Source organism: Arvicanthis niloticus, chromosome 2 (genome assembly GCF_011762505.2).
Source record: "Arvicanthis niloticus isolate mArvNil1 chromosome 2, mArvNil1.pat.X, whole genome shotgun sequence".
Taxonomy (NCBI): Eukaryota; Metazoa; Chordata; class Mammalia; order Rodentia; family Muridae; genus Arvicanthis; species Arvicanthis niloticus.
The window spans coordinates 107,308,893-107,328,019 of record NC_047659.1 but is presented as its reverse complement, the minus strand read 5'-3'; the positions used below and the strand labels follow the sequence as shown (position 1 = coordinate 107,328,019).

The 19,127-nt window shown below is 39.2% G+C and overlaps 1 protein-coding gene across 2 annotated transcripts in view; it reads right to left on the bottom strand.

The window, feature by feature from the left end:
• Nucleotides 1-943: 943 nt before the first annotated feature.
• Snap25 (synaptosome associated protein 25) overlaps nucleotides 944-19,127 on the bottom strand; it is a 75,990-nt gene continuing 57,806 nt past the window's right edge. The window contains exons 5-8 of one of the 2 annotated variants that reach the window (XM_034494631.2): nucleotides 13,476-13,593; nucleotides 9,463-9,588; nucleotides 6,017-6,161; nucleotides 944-2,317 (exon numbers count right to left, since the gene is read on the bottom strand). In XM_034494631.2, coding sequence (XP_034350522.1) covers nucleotides 2,249-2,317; nucleotides 6,017-6,161; nucleotides 9,463-9,588; nucleotides 13,476-13,593 — 458 coding nt within the window. In that variant the 3' untranslated portion in view covers nucleotides 944-2,248. Of the gene's footprint in view, nucleotides 2,318-6,016; nucleotides 6,162-9,462; nucleotides 9,589-13,176; nucleotides 13,295-13,475; nucleotides 13,594-19,127 lie in introns of both variants that reach the window. The other variant, XM_034494630.2, reaches the window with a different exon arrangement.

Sequence of the window (19,127 nt, the reverse complement as noted above, 5' to 3'; positions counted from 1 at the left end):
AGTGGTTGTAAGAGAATTAAGGACAGCTTCTCTCATAAGAACTCATCTACTAATGTTCAAAGCAGGATTAGCCATAAAAGGCCAAAGGATATATATATATATATAACCTAGGTGTTCACTAACTGAAGACCAGGTAAGTAAATGCAGTATATCCCCATAAGGAAGTATTATTGGGCTATAAGAAGCAATAAAATACCGAGACATGCTACAATACAGATGAACCATGGAAACATCATGCAAAGTGAAAGAAGTCAATCACAAGAGCCCCACTGTACCACTCCTTCTATGAAATGTTTGGAGCAGACAAATCGACAGAAACAGCTGGCAAATGACTAAACTAGTAGTTGTTTTCAATTTGGAAAAAATAACTGCTGATAAGCGTGGGATTTGGGGGAGGGAGAATGATGTTCTAAGACCATATTCTACACTATTGTGAATTTATAATGATGACATTGCATAATTAAATGCCTTCCCCTGGAACCATAACAAAACCCTGGGCATTGTGCCTGCTATGTAAGTGTTCTACCATTACACTGCACTTTTAGGTAAATGGGTGAATTGACACAAGTGTGAGTAGTGGTGGTGTGCTGATAAAAGGCTGAACTTTGGTTGATGGCAAAGCTAGAGAAGAGGAAGGAGAACACTAGTTACCAATACTTGGAATGCCTAAGTTTACACAGAGCCAAGACTAGAATACCTAAGATTTTTCTCCCCTTTGAATTCTTTTCTATGCATCTAGAAAACTATGTGTCCCATGGTTAACATTCAATTCACCCACAGGTATCTCTAGAACCAAACCAAGGTATCCATTGTCATCAGGATTGTGTTGAAATGGACCACCTTCGGTTTTCTACCCAGTGTATACAACTTAGGAACCACTGAACAGAGTATGCAGATTTTGTTTTCTGTTTTGTGAGTGTAACATCAGACGGAAGTCGGTGGCTGGGATCTATAATTTTTAATAACTTTAAACTAGCTACAAAATGTCAAATCACTTCACAAACCAACAGAGGAGACAGGAGGGATTTAATATACATGCTGTAATGATATTTATCTCACAGTTTATCTATATTTCATTCATTTATATAATTTTTAAAGGTTTCTTTATCAGCTACTAAACATCTCAGCAATTTGGTGTGCATAGCTCTAGATTAAGCAACAAAGAATTGTACTGATGACAAACCACAAGGAAATGGTGACCAACAAGAGCCAGACTTAGAAGATCTTCACGTTTTCCACATAGCAAGAGTATTGTCTCCAAAACATAGCTTTCAAAAGCATTCGACAAACCCTATATTACATCCGTTTCACATAGCTTCAGCCAAACATATATTTTGCTAGAAATGATTAATGGTGTGTTAAATCCATTTTGTGTGTGTGTGTGTGTCTGTGTAGTGGTGTGTGTGTGTGTGTGTGTGTGTCTGTGTGTGTGAAAACAAAGAAAGAGGGATGATTATGATCAGTAAGTCTGTATGTTGACAGAAAGGAGGTGACACAGCTGCAGGTTTTGCTGGTATGACTTAATCTTGACAGTGTTCCAATACTGAGCATGCGTAGTTGTTACTTTGTTATTGTTGCTGTTGTGTGTGTTTTCTTGTCAGTATGCTACTGTCATGGAAAGTTTTTGTTTAAGTAGGATTCTAAAAGTCTATTTAGTTCTCATGCATAAATGCATAAATCACATCACTTTTAGTGCAATGCCTGTTATGTAATTTCACATTGTCTAATTATGAAATCATAAAGACAAAGAATAGCCATGAGGAACCAAAGACAGCACATTTGGAGAGATTCAGAGCCTGACAGCCTAAGAAAGGACCATGGCAGTAGCTCTGTGGAATGTCACAGTTTTACAAGAACAATACTGTGTATTGAGAAAATCAACAGCACATTGAGCATTCCTAAATTGTTGTCATTCAGCAAACACCACTGAGAGAGAAAAAAAAGAAAGAAATGAGACCCAAGACATCTTAAGTTAAGAATTAGAGCCACCAGATGACCACTATGTACAACCTTTGGAAAGAAAGAGAGCCAGAGGAAACAAAAGACACATGGTATCATTGGGAAGCTGACATACCACACAGGACATTTACAATGGGGGTGACTGACTCATGTGTGTGTGTGTGTGTGTGTGTGTGTGTGTGTGTGTGTGTGTGTGTGTGCAAGACCTACTAGGTAATACCACGAGAGAAGCATAAAGGAGCTCTCTTGTCCAACAACATTTGGAGGAGAGCACAGCAGAAGGGCAAATTTAACCACTTCCCAGCATCTTCGTTGCACGTTGGTTGGCTTCATCAATTCTGGTTTTGTTGGAATCAGCCTAGAAAAGAGGAGGGAAGAGAGGTTTTAGATTACTCCTTAAGGTCCCATTCATCCTCTGTGTCCACTCAAGTTATTTTGTGAAACTACCCATTCAGAATTATCACTCTTTCTCTCTGCCCCCAGGACCATAGTGGACCATAAGGCCTTAAGTGGACAAGGTCATAGAAACTTGACCTGAGATCTCAATGGTTTTTCTCACTGGAGAGCATCTGCTGTTTGAGGACAGGGTTCTATGATTTATCTTTCTATCCTAGAAAGGCACTCAAAGGCTAGACCTTTAAGCCCCAGGAAATTAACTGTTCCCATGACCATGGAGTAAGGCAGCTAGTAGAGGCTATTGTTCTTTCCTGTTACAAGTGGGTATATTGTTTGTAACTCTACAGCTTGGGAAAAGAAAGGAGAAAGCCACCAGATGGTTCACAGAAGCAGTTAGTTTTCTAATGCTCTACTATCACTCACTCACTGATCATAGGCTGTGAACCCACTTTCCTACTTTACAATCTCTAATGAGTAGGTATATTCAATTTGAATTTATAAATTCCTGGCACTCTGGAGTCATCCATGCTCAAACAGAGATCTGGAAAGTTTAACATATTTCTGGATTATTTACAACTGAATTATCTGGCTATGGTTCTCTACCATCTGTTTGGTTAATCAAGAATTGGCTTCAAAGCGAGTATTTACATCAAAAGAGAGAATATTGATATGTTCTGATCATTCAGAACTATAGACGCATATTTTTGACCCCAGGCTTCTCATTTGGAAAATGGATAATCCCTCCAATTTTATTTGGTTCTCAGATCCTTCTTCTGTACCTACAAACTGTGTCAGAAATAATCATACTTTGTTGAAAAGGAAAATGACTAGCTCAGGCCAATTTGACATGTTCCTATAGATTGAACTGTGTCATTTCTAGGCTGAACTCAGAGAAGCTGAAGTGAGAAAACAATCCATTTTAAAACAAATGTCATTCCTGAAGGTAAATGTAGATTGTCTTGCTTGCAAATGCAATGGCTGGCCTTCACTAGGTAGCTTAGGAGATATTTAAGTAAAGCAGAGGCTGTTCTTGGGATATTCTCAAAGGACAGGGAGGAGCTGGAACAACTTTGTTCATTGGATGCCTGCTCCTTCCTTTCAAGTTCTCTGATTCATATTCAAATTCCAGACCCATAATACATGGCACAAAAGTACCACATAATTTTTATGTGGTATATAAAAGAAATAAAGAAATAACATGTTTTAGAAAACAAAACCAAAACCTGACAGAATCTCCCTTCAGGTGTGTCCCTTGGAAAATGCCTCTGTGTTCATTCTGTTTTCCTTGTTCATCCTTGAGGATTTCTTTTTTAAAATGGAGGCTACCCATCCTAGGATTCCTGATTGATTTTAAAGAATACTAAGATTGCTGACATTTCTAAGATGTGCTTCATAATTTCCCTTTGTGGAAAGGCCAGTGTCCACCAGGGAGCCCAGCCATTGTTAAAAGGGGTTGTTCAGTACATTGAGCTCTTAGCTTCAGGCAGGTGCTATACTGGCCCAGATCAGACATCTAAAACTGTGTGTGTCATACACGAGCACGTTTAGATTCCAGAGTTAAACTGTTGCCCCGTTTTCCAGTTCATAGAATTGGTGAACTGCAAATCCCTTTTAGAAGCCATGGCCTTATTTTTCAGGCTATGTGTTCCCCACGATGGAAGACCTTGAGAACCACCTGGCTGTATCTAAATACACTTTCTTCCACCAAACTTTACTTTGAAGTTTGAATATCTTCACTGTTTCATTAGCACTGGTTTGTATGAAGCTTGGGATGGAAACTTACTTCTCTTTTCACGTTTTCTAGAAGAACACTATGCTTGTATCTTTGAAAGATTGTACATATAAACACACATAAGCAAAAAACACAAAGCAATGTCTTAAAAATCCACAAGACTGTATCAAAACTCTTACTGTTTTGAACTCCTCAGAATTTGCTATCAACCCAAATGATGATGAGAGCAGACTATAGGGGGGCTAGGACAGAAGAAAATTCTCTTTGTTTTGCCTACTACGTAGTTTTAACTCAGCGTTATACATACTGAGAGTTCTGGTTTAGTTACCAAAGACTAGAACTTCTTTGAGAAATAGGGAATACTATAACTCAGTAACATGATCAGACTCAAATGGGCTGTTTTAATTGTGCTCAGATTGTGACTTTGTGTATAGGGGTTCTATTTCAAATATTGGCCAAGCTATATTAATTATTATAAGGCAATTATACCCTGTCACTCTACCTCAGTGACTCAGCAGTCTAGAGTTCGTGCAAACCAGAGCAGCTGTTTCCCATCAACTTGTCTGGCCTTTCCATAAACTTTTATCCCTGTGTACACCTTTATTGGTAAATGAACAGCTAAATCCAGAAAGTTCTCACAATTCTAGAGAACTACACCAGCAGAGGCATCAGAATGTGGTTTCTGCTGCCTTTACAGGAGGAATAAATATTTCTTTTTCCATGCCAGTTACTCAAAGTTTTGACCCCTTATGTTAGTAAAATTCTCTTCTCTGGAACCTTTCTTGCTTTTGTTGAGTTATCTGCTTGCTTCTGAGTCAATTTAGTCCAGTCATATAAAACAAGTACTTTCTGTCTTTTCAGATTGTTTCCCTTCTGGAAAACAGCTGAGCAATTATTTCTATGCTCATTTTTCCTTTGGAGCTATAATGGCTTAGGTCAGGCTGAATTGGTTCCAGCACTTTTTCAACCTTTCAACATGGTTCTACAATCCATTGGCTCTCACAGCATTAAAAGCTTTATGATGGCAAAAGCTGCTTAGTCATGATAAGCATGTTGTAACTTGAAAACATAAGCAAAACACAAGCATTTTTTCTAGCCAGCTCTGACATATGCATAGTTCAATACCAATCAGGCAAAATATTATGTGGTCATAAATTGTTTATCTGGAGCACACATGACACAATAATGTCTATGCATCCCTTTGCAGCACTGGCGAATGCTTGGGGATCAAGAAACTATTACTTAGATTTGTGATTTAAAAGATCTAAAAATGAATCCACTCCGTTCTTGGCAATAGAAAAGATATAAAGACTCAAAATTCAGATTAAGAACCTCAGTATCTCACAGAGAATAAGTACACAGCACAAGAGTAGCCAGACATATATTATACATACATAAAATCATTGTTAAACGGTACTGTTAATGCACCCATCTCTCCCTCTTGGCATTTGGACAGGTAAAAAGTTTATAATTAATATTCAACATGCTATTGGGGATGAGAATGCAAGGAAAGAATGTGTGTCTGATTTGTATGGTGAATTGTTTTATGGTTTTTGTGTCCTGACATGAATTCCTGGGCAACGGGAATATGATCTGTCTCATTTTCATGTGTTCTAAGTGCCTGGCACATGCCTGGCATGGGAGAGATAGAGAAATATCAACTACATTCAACCATATGGTCTGGGGTAGGAGTGTAACTCATTGCTGGAACACTTTTCTAGCATACCTAAGACCCTGTTCTCAGTACCCAGCACCTGCAATACATCGAAACCCAAGCTACATTCTAATCTTCATTCCAGTTCTGCTGCTGAATCTCAGGCTTTTGTTTTGAAATATCAAGGGCAAAATATCCAGCAACTAGTTTGCCTAGATGTAGCGTCCACTTCCTAGTGGCAATCAGTAGCCAGCACCCGAGAGCTATAGACTCACCTTCTCCATGATCCTGTCGATCTGGCGATTCTGGGTGTCAATCTCGTTGCCCATGTCCAGGGCCATATGACGGAGGTTCCCGATGATGCCGCTCACCTGCTCCAGATTCTCATCCATTTCATTTTCCCGGGCATCATTTGTTACCCTGGGAGGCAGAGAGCAATTTTGGAAAACAGAGTGAGAAGAAAGTTGTTACTAAGGAGCAGAGCTTGTGGGATATATACACACATCTAGGAATAGTCCTCATTCTTATTCAATATTCTAACACATCTTAACATTGGTCAGTTTCAAGTGGAATTTTAAAATTGATGCTTTGAGCCCAATGTGTAGTTTCAAAGTAGAATACTTGTGTACTTATACAAATACCGCATTTGAAAGTCTTGAATTCTCTCTTTGTATCTTTCTCCAATAGGGTTTGGGGACACCAAAGCTGGCTGAGGTCTTGATTCACCCTTCTCATTGTGCCCAGTATTACAAGTATGCACTTCTGCACCCACTTTGAATTTACAGTTCATATTAAATACACCAATGTATTTACTTTTATGATTTCTAAAATTATATAATTTCCTCCTTCTTATTGTTATTATTTTATTTATTTAGTTATTATTTTGTTATTTTATTTATTTTAAGGTATATTTGTGTGTGTGTGTGTGTGTGTGTGTGTGTGTGTGTGCATGTGTGTGTGTGTTCAGGTGTGAGTCCCGGTATCTTCCATGGTACCCATGTGAAGGTCAGAAGGCAGCCAGGTATAAGTCCTTTCTCTCTACCACGTTTACCAGGGTGCCTTGCTCATCACCATACATATCATGGATGGGCTTTCAGAATTTCTCCTGGCCACTTTCCATGTCACCACAGGTACACTAGAATGATAGATGTACCCTATCACATCTGGCATTAACATGGTTTTGGGGCATATGAACTCACCTGAGAGGCAAGTGTTTTATCACTGAGACATTTCTGAGCTACCCCATATCCTAACTTATTTGGGGGAATATAAAATCATCTATTCTGAGGAACCCTAGGGCAGAGGATGGAGGCAGAATTATATAGAGACTATGGTTTCTTTTGTTTTGTTTTGCCTTGTTTTTCTGAAACGTAGATTTCCAATATTCAACTTGTGTATGAGTGAAGAAAGTCACATAGTGAATCTCAGTGCTCACTGGTTTCCAGCCTTGGGATCTGCAGCAGGGTAGACAGCAGTTATAAACTGTCTGCCTTTTGATTCTGAGAACTCCAGAGGGATTTAAAGGAACTGCTTTTTCAGAGTGATTCTTATACACACACATGTTGATGTCACAGCTTTGGTAGGGGCATTGGAGCAGGTGCTTTTGGAGCAGAAATGTTTATATCCGGTGGTTTCAGTTGAATTGGGTAGGAATGGGAAGGTAGAAGCTGGCTCACAAAGCACTTTACCACGATTCCAAAGGCCAACTTGAAGGTTAAGAAGGCACTCTATTGCAAACAGCAGGCATCTTACTGCAAATAGAAAGCACTTATTACAGAATTTTCCTACTAGTTACAGGAATGAGCTAAAAACGGAAGGTTTAAACTCCCTTTCTCCTGGCAACTCCCAACATACGCTGGCATATTATCACTTCTTTTGTTCGTTTTGTTTTGCTTGCAACCTTGTCTCCAAATACAGCCCACGCTGGCTTTGAGCACTCAGACCTTCTGAGTGCTGGGATTCGAATCCTATGCCATTATGCCTGGCTCCAGTAAGATATATATGAGCCAGAGCCAGAGCAAATTAGTAAATTTAAACATTAAGAGAGACCTCCTAACATTTACATTTTGTTTAAACGATCATCAACAATGAATAACTTCTTGTAGCACAATCATTTCCATCCCCAAAGCACAGTGGAATCACCCGGGTTTTACAAATCATAGATGCTTGTGTCTAGTGTCAAAAGAGACTTCGATTAAATTGCTGTGGACTGAGTATTGGCACTGATCTCTGTCTTTCCTTCTTGCCTTTCTCCCTGCTTCTCCTCATCCCCTTTCTTTTTTATATATCTCCCATAGTTGATACTTATACAACCACTGGCTTATAAACTATTAATTTAGTTTCCCTGGAAGCAGATGGAGGTACAATTAGAATTGTCATTTGTCTAGACAAATGCCTTATAAATCACATTCGAATCCTAGCATTATTGATTGGCCAACAATTACAATAATTTAGGGGTATATAGTCCTGAAGACAAATGTTTTCACCTGTGCTGAGTTCTGGTATAACAGTCTATATGGGTGATTCTCAATTTTCGTCATGCTGCCACCCTTTAATCCAGATCCTCATATATTAGAAAACTATGTTTGTTGCTACTTCATAAGTACAATTTTGCTACTGTTTTCAATTGTACTGTAATTATTTCTGGAGACAGAGCTTTGCTCAAGCTGTTATGGCCCACAGGTTGGAGCTGTCTATATGTAATAGTCTAAACAGTCTTACTTGATATGGTTTACACGTTCTGTGACAAAATTAAGCCATTCTGGTTAAAACAAACTGGTGACTGTATGGAATGAATTGGGGGAGGGCGTGTTCAAAAATATAATGACTTTAATCTTTCCTTTTTCCATACAAAATATTTGGCTGTTTTTCTGCTAGTGATTTGCTTGGGGCTGAGGTATTTGATGATTTATATAACTTGAGCTTTTTAAAATAGATATTTAATTTTTTTTTTGCTTCCAGATATCAAAAGAAGTGGTTAATATGTGTCCCATTTTTTCCCTTTTCCCACTCTAAATCAGGTCCTTGACTTGCCCTGCTCCGTGACCTGAGACACTGACTTTTATTACTGTACTACCAGCTCCTTGTTTGCTCTGACTTCCCTGGGCTTTGAATAGTGGACTGCGAGAGAGACTGGAGGTCATGAAAGTGGGGTTTAGGGCATTTGCTTCCCTTTCTCTTTCTAGCCAACTCTAGCTATGGCTGTATTTCCCTACCATAAAACTTTTTGTTCTTGCGCCTGTCTCCTGAGGAATGAGTGGTAATAGCTTTCTGCTACTACTAGGCTATAAATGCTACATCACTCTTGTTGTTTAACAGGCCTCTGCAACAGTGTCTTTAATAAATTTTGTTAAAATAAACTCATGTCATGTGATGCCTTTCCATACCAACTCTGATTCTGGATGTGGTCATGGGATTTGCTTTGCCTAGAGACACCATGGCAAACAGTACACATGCCATAGTTCGTAAGGATATTGTGTCTTGGATTTTTGCCTGCCTAGCACACTCTCATTACCATGGAGTAACCTGAGCTCTTTGCTGGAAGACCTCATGCAGGAAGATGGAAGTGCCTTTACTGATAGCCCAGCCAAAGAACAGACAAAAGAATGAAGCTATCACCATCCAGTCATAGCCCAATGAGTGAGCACAAGAATTCCTTGTAGAAGAAAATAAAATAGTTCAGTGCTGGTTATCCATCAACAGAAAAGTGCAAAAAACTCACCTGCGGATGAAGCCACCACTGATGGCCATCTGCTCCCGTTCATCCACCACACGGGCAGGCTGGCTGGCCACTACTCCATCCTGATTATTGCCCCAGGCTTTTTTGTAAGCATCACTGGATTTAAGCCTATGCAAAAAATTGGGTGAGTGACAAAGCCCAGGGTGGAGTGGCAAGCTCACAGAAATGATCACTTCTTTAAGCGAAGAACCGAACCAAGCAAATGAGTTTTAAGTTGAGGCATTAGAGAATACCGATATATCATAATCTGGACCCAAACAGTTGGCCACCACCACACCTCAGCTATTCAAGATTTTATTTTCAATTGAGCCAATTGCAATGGTCAAGACTAATCTTTGGTTTGTTTTGCGCTTTAATTGGATTTAAGATAAAGCTTAAGATAGCTGGTGAACATTCAGTTCTATTTCAGTGACATGATTATATTTTGAGACACAAAACACAGAAAAACATACTGGCAGACAGACACAAAACAAGACTGCCAAATAGAGGGTGTACACCACACCACAGTAACACAGAGTCATGAAGAAAAACATACTTGACCAACTTTTAAACACATCATCATGCAGTGATCTCTGCTTAATATCTTTCCCCCAATGCATGTGTGCACTACATTTCAATGTTTCATGAAAGACACAAAGGACTGGTGGTTGGCCAAGGGTGATGGTCTTTTGCTTGCCTCTAGAGTGATTTGAAATTGATAATATATCGGTACTTCCAAACAGTCACCATACATCCAGGGTTGATGTACAAACCTTTGTCCACAGAGACAAAAAGTAAAAGAAGCATAGTGAAATGAATGCAGGAAAATAGAAGAGAGAACAAGCCATCTAGCACCAGAGAGGAACCCCACCCCCACCCCACCCTGTGTCTTCTTCATGCACCAGCTACAGGCATGAGTAGAAAGTGAAGCATTCTCATTTAAGCCAAACTACTCCAGAAGTTGACCATTCTCGAAATAGGCACTAGCAGGACAGTAATAGCCTTCGTGAGGATTTGAAACGCAGTTCAGTAGCTTCTTGGTTGGGCCAAAGGGCAGGGTAGTGTGCAAATAGATTCCTACTTTAAACTATTCTGGGTTATGACAAGGGACAGTGGTTTGGAACTAGTGTGGTCTCCATGGGCTACATTTCACTGACCTGCCTTGGAACAAAACTTAAAATCCAGGCATACCTGTTGTGCCCAATAGAAACAGATAGAGCATATTTTGGTGGGTGTGTTGTAATTTAAAGCAATCAAAGATGTTTCTAGGTTCTTTGCATAGTAGAAACCACATGCTACTGAGTCCAAGAACAACATACATCCTTCAGTCCCATTTCTCAGTTTTTATTCTAAGACAATAAGATTATATTCCTTTTCCCCCCACTTTTTTCACACTAGGCTCGAAGCCATCTCTTAAACTGGCTTTAGTCCTTGCAGACTGAGGACCAAGAAACCATGGTGACAAACTGGGAAATGCACCAATGGGATTTCAGCAGCTTCCACAATTAACCATCAGCCCTTTGAGAAATCACTACTTACTGTACCAAAGGGCCATGGGCCCACTCAATGATTAGTACAAGGTCATCAAACAATTTTTCATAGTTCAGTGTTTGTCTCTCCATCCCTCCTCCCCATTCCTTTTTATTTATTTATTTATTTTGTTACAAGAAGCTGTTTGGACTTTGTGATGTTTTCTGCTATGTAAAATGTCTGGCATTCCATCTTTGGCAAAGTCAAAGGAAAGGGAAATATGCGTTTCCAAAGAGAAGGCAAACCACTGCACCCACAACGCTGCACAGACTCACATCACGGCCGAACATCTATCATAGTCCTTCGAAACATGCCGAGACAGGGCAAAGCCCCCAGAGAGTCCAGGGCACCACCAGCCACTGCGTTGTGACACATGGTTTTTAAAGCATTATTTACACACATTAGGGGACTCTTCACTCAAGCTTTGAAGCTTAATTAGGGTCTCCTTCGAATTAAAAAATTAGGGACCACTTATATATGGATTTCGTAGGGTCATTTTTCTTTAGAATTCAAGGATCTACCTCAAAGAGCCCTGCCTCCACCCCCTCTTCACACACAATGGATGAAGGGTTGAGGGGGTGTATCTAGTGGAATTGACTCCAAAAGTGGGGTAAATCGGCTCTTAAAAGGGCATATTGTCAAATCTTGACTAACTGGAATGTTTGACAATAAAATATTTTAGAGAATTCTATACCTTTGCGAGTAATTAGGAGGCTCTGATGGTGGGAAGATTTGTTTTAAAGGTAATTGGTAAATATCTTTTTCAAATTCATGAGCCAATTTTCAGCTCAAGAGTCTTTGGGAATGGGCACAATCAAGTCTTTTCACAGTCACGGCTTTTAATGATGATGTGTCTGGTGACCTTTTGAAATTAACTCTTGTTATCAATTATTTATTTCTGCTTATGTAGAGCTTGTAGAATAGAGACAATTACATGAGACAACTGAAATGTCCTGGGCACCAAAACCATTTCAAATATGAGCAGACTGCTTCCTATTATCCTCACCCCCTGTTTTAGCTAAAAACAGGAAGGAGGCAAACATGTCTTGCAGAGGAGGGTTCCAGCCAGCTAGATTCCAGTTAGTCAGGCTTTACTTCATAGCATTCTTTTTGTTTTTTAAACATGCTTTTTATTTATTGGTAATATGAGCCCCTCCCCCTCCTAAACAGGAAGTGGGATATTTCAAATCAGCCTCAAAGTTTAAAGGATGCGAATGGTCATATAATCTGCTCAAAAAACACATCAATTTCTAGTCTAAAAGCTAGGATCAGGAAAGCTTTGGGGTAAAAGGTTTCTTTTTAAGAGGGAAAGGGGGAGGGGTGAGGAAGATCAGGTAACTTTAATTTTCCAAATGCATGTTGGGCAATCCATACATGCATTTTCCCCACTACTGCTAGCCAAATGAGACTATCTTTTTGAACCCCTGAGTTTTGGGTTCTTTCTGTTGCAAAACTTTATAACCACATGTCACATTTCTGCTACATTCCAAAAAAAGCGTTGCGAATCTTGAGAACAGTTAAATGTTTTGTGATGTCGTGCATGCAAAATCTACACATTTCAACATTTCAGCCAGTGTACGGGCAGATCTTCCAAAGAAGAAGAGTTGGAGGGCTTGGGTCAAATTGGAGACAGGCACTAATGTCTCTGACTGAAGAGAACACCTGCACTGGGTGAGGCTGTAGCATCTCATGACCAAATACAGGAGCTGGTGGGCAGGCAAGAGGGAATCTGCCACACTCTCTGACTTGCAGAGGCTTACTTGGGCTAAATTGGCCCATCTATTTTACTGCTGAAAAAAAAAATCAATCTTTGATATGTGTGTTTCGAATCCCCCACACTTACCCAAAATCTTTTCTAAATCTACAATTTAGTTCTTGGGATTGAGGAAAATAACATACCCTGAGTGCCTGTGTCTCAAAGTACACTTTCTGGAAAATGTTGAAACGTTCATCAATAAAAATTGCTGACAGTGAGGCTTTCACTGGAGTATGCCTGATTTTTAATGCATCAACAGTAACTCTCGCTAATATTATCTATGCTATGAGATGAATGCATTGGAGACGGTATTGATCTGTTCTGCATGCCACATGCTCATCCTGCCTATGAGCCTGCAGGAATGAGCTAGTCAAGGCTTGGAGATGAGCCTTGGGAAAAACCAAAGCTTCAGGCAGGCAGGCAGCACCTACTTGTTACAGGGACACACACAAAGCCCGCAGAATTTTCCTAGGTCCGTCAAATTCTTTTCTGCTTCTTTCATGTCCTTATTGATTTGGTCCATCCCTTCCTCAATGCGTTCCAGTTGTTCTGATTAAACACAAGTATTTTATCCCCACAGAATGAAGCAGATGGAAAAGGACAAAGAAAAAAAAGACAAAACTTCAGACATTCACTTTGACATTAAAAAATAAAAACAAAAAAAAAAAAAAGAAAGAAAGAAAGGAAGAAAACTGGACGCCACAGATTAGAGCTGGTACCCAGTACCTACTTGTTACAAGGACATATGAAAAGGCCACAGCATTTGCCTAAATCTTTTAAATTTTTCTCGGCCTCCTTCATGTCTTGGTTGATATGGTTCATGCCTTCTTCGACACGATCGAGTTGTTCTGGTTAGGACAAAGGGATGATAGTGTGGAATGAATTTTTTGGGGGTTTCCAACAGAACATGAGAAATGACTATGTGAAACAGAATTAGAGAGAAAGAGAGAGAGAGAGAGAGAGAGAGAGAGAGAGAGAGAGAGAGAGAGAGAGAGAGAGAGAGAGAGATTGAGATTACAATGCATTGTCCAGGAGGATGCATTGCTGTAGACGGCTGCTGCTGCCCTAAGTAGACATGGGTAGAAGGAAATGAACAAAAACAATGTTCAAAATATTTTGCAGTTCAGACAGAATGAGATGGGATCAGAAGATCTGTTTGATTTTTGCGTATCCAGGAAAACAGCACAGTGTATTGACTCAGACACCAGTGAAACCCAAGAGAAAGAAAAACCAGGTGTTAATTTATGTCTAAGGGGTTCTCATTCAATGCATCTAGACAGATTATCTGCTTCAACTTTAAAGTATCTGTATCTTTTGATTTTTAAGTATCCTCAACCAGATAAGAGGAGAAAATAGAACACACTGTTGTCTTTGGGGCAACAAGAGAACAGTAAGCAGGAATTAGACATAGCTATGAGTTTCTGCTCCTCCCTCAGTGGTGGATGTACAGCCAAAGGTAATCTGTTTTTTGGTTTTCTTTATCTAATTCATAGAAGCTGGAAAAAGAAAGTAACAACAGCACAGCAATACTGTAGGCACCAAAGCATTTCTATTCATTTTTTAACCTTATAAGTGACTTGTTTCAATAGCTGAAGAAGACATTTTATTCTTCCACCATGGTTCCCCAAGGTCTACAACAGGGACCTGCTCACTACCAACCTGGTCAGAGAACAAGGCGAATGTGTGTCTCTTTGAAAGAGGGGCAATAGTTTAGCACCTAGAATGGCATTGTTCCATTGCTACAAGGAGACCTCTGAGCATCTGAAACATAGCTTGATATTCATAAAAATTCATCAGTTCAAGATTGTTAGGTTACATAAATGAAATTGATTAATTTCTCACAAATGTCATCAGTTTGGGGGAACTGCAGGTTTAACAAAAGGGGGATTTGTCAAGTAGTTTTTAAGACCATTAAAGGAGAAGTGCAATATAATATCTTGGCTGTCTAATGATAATGTCCAGTTATAACCCTACTCCTCTTTTGATCTATATTTTCATGCATGCTTTGACAATTGTGCTTCTAGAAATACAGGATAAATGCCTAGGATAAAACTGATCAGTACATTTCTAGTCTATGGACAACAACCAATCATCTGAAAACCATTTCACGTTCGTGTGTGCTATGGAAATTTTTACCATAAAACCTAAACTCACTAGTGACCCAAAGAATGAACAACATGAATTCAAATAATAAGAGATTATCTTTGCTCTCTTTAGTGAGGCTAAAGAAGAAACTGTCCCTGGCTAGGTCTCTGCTGCTTCTACTATGCTTTTCCAAAGCTGATGAAAACACTCTAGTGTTATCCAGCTTTGAGGGCAGAGCAATGCAGTACTTCTGTCAAATGCACAGAGACAGGGATGCCCTGAAAATCTTTATATGAAAGGTGATTTCTCTCTTGTACTACTTCCTTGCCTTCGAGGGACCCTTCCTATCTCCTTGCCTTCTTCCCTTCCTAGTTTGTTTGTCTGCATTTTGACACAGGATCTTCCCCTGTAGCCCAGCATCCTAAGTAGTAGACTGTAAGCACAATCATGCCAAGCTCAATTGTTTGCTTTTTTAAATAGCTAGTTTCCTTTTATGAATACAATAAATCAGTTTGTGAATCAAACTTAACCCCTGAGTGAGAGGATTAGGGTATAAGAGGAAGTATGCAGTGTTTCCCTAAATCTATTAAAATTTTCTTGGCTTCCTACATGCCTTGGTTCACACCCTTCTTGCCTTCATCAACATGTCATCAAATGATGAACCATCTTGCATACAGATATAAATAAGGATGCTAGTTCAAATCAAACAGTTGCTGATAGCTCAAACAGTGCTGGGTTAGAATGGATTTAACAAGCACCTGGGCTCAAAGGGCAAATGGACTACAGGGCACAAATAATGGCTGCAATGCACAAACATGAATGTGAAGAGATGGGTCTTCAGATGTTGCACTTCCTGACACATTTCACTTAAGTTAGAAAACAATGAATAGTTCTTTGTTTTGCAAAAATAATGACTCAGACAAGATTTCAGAAGTCTTATCCTTCGTGCCTCTAGAATATATATATGTATATATATATATATATATATATATATATATATATATATATGTATGTATTCATTCTCTCTATATATATGTGTGTGTGTATTCATTCTCTCTCTCTCTCTCTCTCTCTATATATATATATATATATATATATATATATATATATATATATATATATGGACCCCTAAGTGTTGTTGGACCTGTGAGTTAGATAATTGAAAGACAAAAATGAACACATCCATATTCACACTTTTGAAAGCTGCATTTGTATCATGGATTTCCAGTTTTGTTGGCAAACATATGACTGAAAGAGAAAAGTCTGATGCTGAATTTGATAAAAAAAAATAGAAAACATAAAAACACCTCCCAAAACAAACAAACAAACAAACAAAACTCAGCATAGAACTATTTTGTCCAGATGTTTTAACAATGATATTAATTTTACTGTGCTGAGTTGAATTTGTGGGCATATTCGACACATTACCACTTGGTAGCCTTGGAATAATTGCTGTGAAGTACTTCGTAGGAAGTTCATAAGACCATCCAATGTCTTTATTTCATTGTCACGAACAGCTGCATCTGTGAGGGTCTCACAGCACACTTCATGGCGTTTACTACGTCTTTTCTCCCTAAGCTTGTGCATTTGTTCTTGGAGATTAAGAAGAGAACTTTTGGGGGGAGAGGTAGGTCAGGAGAGTTTAGAATTCTAGTCTTCTATTAGATAAGAGTATATAACAGTACACATTGTTATCAGAAATTGAAGCCTCTCCCCTTCCCCCAGATATTTGAGTAATCAATTGTCTGTGATAGATTCCCAGCAGGAGATAGAATGCTTAGGGATTTGTTTAGACATCTTTTGTACCAATATCATCTAAGTAAAAGATCTTATACTAAGCTCATAGAATACTCAGCCTGATTCTAAAGTAAAACACAGTAAGTGTTTTACCTAGTGTGCAAGCCTTCATACTAATATTCAGTTAAAAGACACTGCCTATATGGTTTCCACTTTGCTTAGCATTGGAGAACACAATGAAATTTATTTAAACAGAGTGACATAGCCACATATCCACAGTGGCCGAGCCATTCCTACCTGAGGTTGGTGAGTGGACATGAGCAAAGGGGTGGGCTATTTTCTGAAATGCTGCTTCATAGTGTCATTAACTTTAAGGTAAGAGTTAGCTGGCTCTCAAGCTGGAGCCTTGATTTTTCTCTCTCTCTTTTTCCTGCCAGCGGTGGTCAGAGATTTTACTATTTAATTTAATTTAAGAGTTCATTATATGCAAGTTCTCAGAAAGTCTGGACTGAGTCATCAAGACAAACAAACAAACAAACAAATAAATAAACAAAAAAGTCCAAAAAAGAAACAAAAGAAATAAGAGAAAAACAGAGGTTAAAGGTTAGATTAATTCATTTTAGCACAGAAACCTTTAGGGGACTTTCCTGGGAGACTATACTTATACTTTTAGGGGAACAAGAGTCCCAGGGCTCTGTATGTCTCCAGAGTTGTCTGAGGCTCCTTGTTGTCTCCTGATACCTGGATATAAAACAAGAATCCTATAAGCAACTTCTCAGTGCAACCGTTCAGTTGGGCCACCTGCAGAGGTCTGGCCTGCCTCCACAGTAGGTACAATGGTTCTCTAGGAGGATGGTTGTTGCTTGTGGTTCCTTGAGCAACTGCGAGGTACAAATAGTCAACACTTTGGATGTCAGGCAGAGACAAAATTAATACAGCATAGACTGAAGAGAAATCAAAAAGCAGTTACTGATCTAAACAAGTAAACATTGCACAAACAGAATCAAATGCTTTTAGAGGCAGGGACAAATGCATCTGTCACATGCGAAGGCCGTAAGTTTTTAGTTTAGTAAAAATGGAATGTGTACCCCTTAAGACAAGTCCCGGATCACCTACTTTTGGAGATTTACAATCAGAGGGATTTTGTTTTTTGTTGGTATGAGCTGTTCATTACACATCGGCTACAGCACTAGCTCTCAGGGGAAATATGTTTATTGGAGGAATTCAGAATGTTTTAGCTAAAAACATTCAGTGTCCTGTGTGTGTGTGTGTGTGTGTGTGTGTGTGTGTGTGTGTAGATGGAGATCTGTTTTTTGTTTCTTAGACAGCAATATATAGACGCTTGTGAGAATCATGCTGTTTAAAATTAGGAATTTTCCCACACATATGGGGATTCCAGCACATTGTACCCCTAGGTTTTCTTCATCAAAGTACCAAGATATTGGTAGCTCAGGTGAGAAGACTGTTCATTTCCTACCCCTCTTCCTCTCTTTTCATCTGAGATGCCAGAAACTGAACCAAGGACCTCATTCTTGTTAGATAGGCCCTCTACAATGGAGCCACACCCTCAGCCTTTCTCTCTTTGGCTCTATGTCTCTGTCTGTTGTTTTCTGTGCTTTTCTCCACATCTTTCTTCTGCTGTAAAGCTACTTTCTCCACACTGCTGAATACTAACTGAAAAAGTGGATAAGGTAGAACTGCTACTTACTCAGGTGTTTTTGTTCTAATTTTATTGTGGGAATTGTCACTCTTCTATGGCGGCACTCTCTGTTTCACAACTTTTAAGATGATGATTTGCTGCACCCCAGATTTCAGAGGTAAGTCATTGCTACACAGATCAAGCCAGCATGCAACTACGGTAGATCTATGGGGTACGTTCTCAAGACTGACCCTGCTCTAATACCTTTAGAACAGAACTCAACTATACTCTTAATTTTAGAGGTTTTAACAAAGTGTAATTTGAACGTTGGAAGAAAGGTGGTGAAATTGGTGTACGATTGTCTTTTTCCTTTATTTTTTTTTTTTAATTATTTGGTGTATTTTTGAAAAAAGTTTAATATAAATAAACACTATAAAAACGAATGCCTCTTTATGATAGTCACATTGAGGAATCTTTTGGAGAAGTGGGGTGTAGCTTTGCATTTGTGAAACGTATGGCATTCATGGCATTCATACTGGGGTCATGCTTTCTGAAGATGCTCTGAGTCAGTATCTTGGCATAGTAGGGCTGCTCGGTCTGGGGCATTTCTGCCCAACATGGGCTTTTCTTCTGTATTTGGGGTTAAGAATCTTAGTTCCTGGGCTCTCCATTAACCTGCTGAGAACTTCTCAGAACAGTTCAGTAATCTGGGACTCCTTCCAGTCTATACTCCTTTCTGCTCCTGCTTCTTTTCTAAGAGTTGGACCCATATCATAGTCAAACCCAGCAATCATAGGCTTTTACTGTTTACATAAATCCAACACTGGCATTTCCCAATAAATCACTAATACTTGTAATTTGTGTCTCAGAATACCTCAAGTGTTATGGCTTTCTCTCTTCTCTTCTTACTCCAATCTTAAT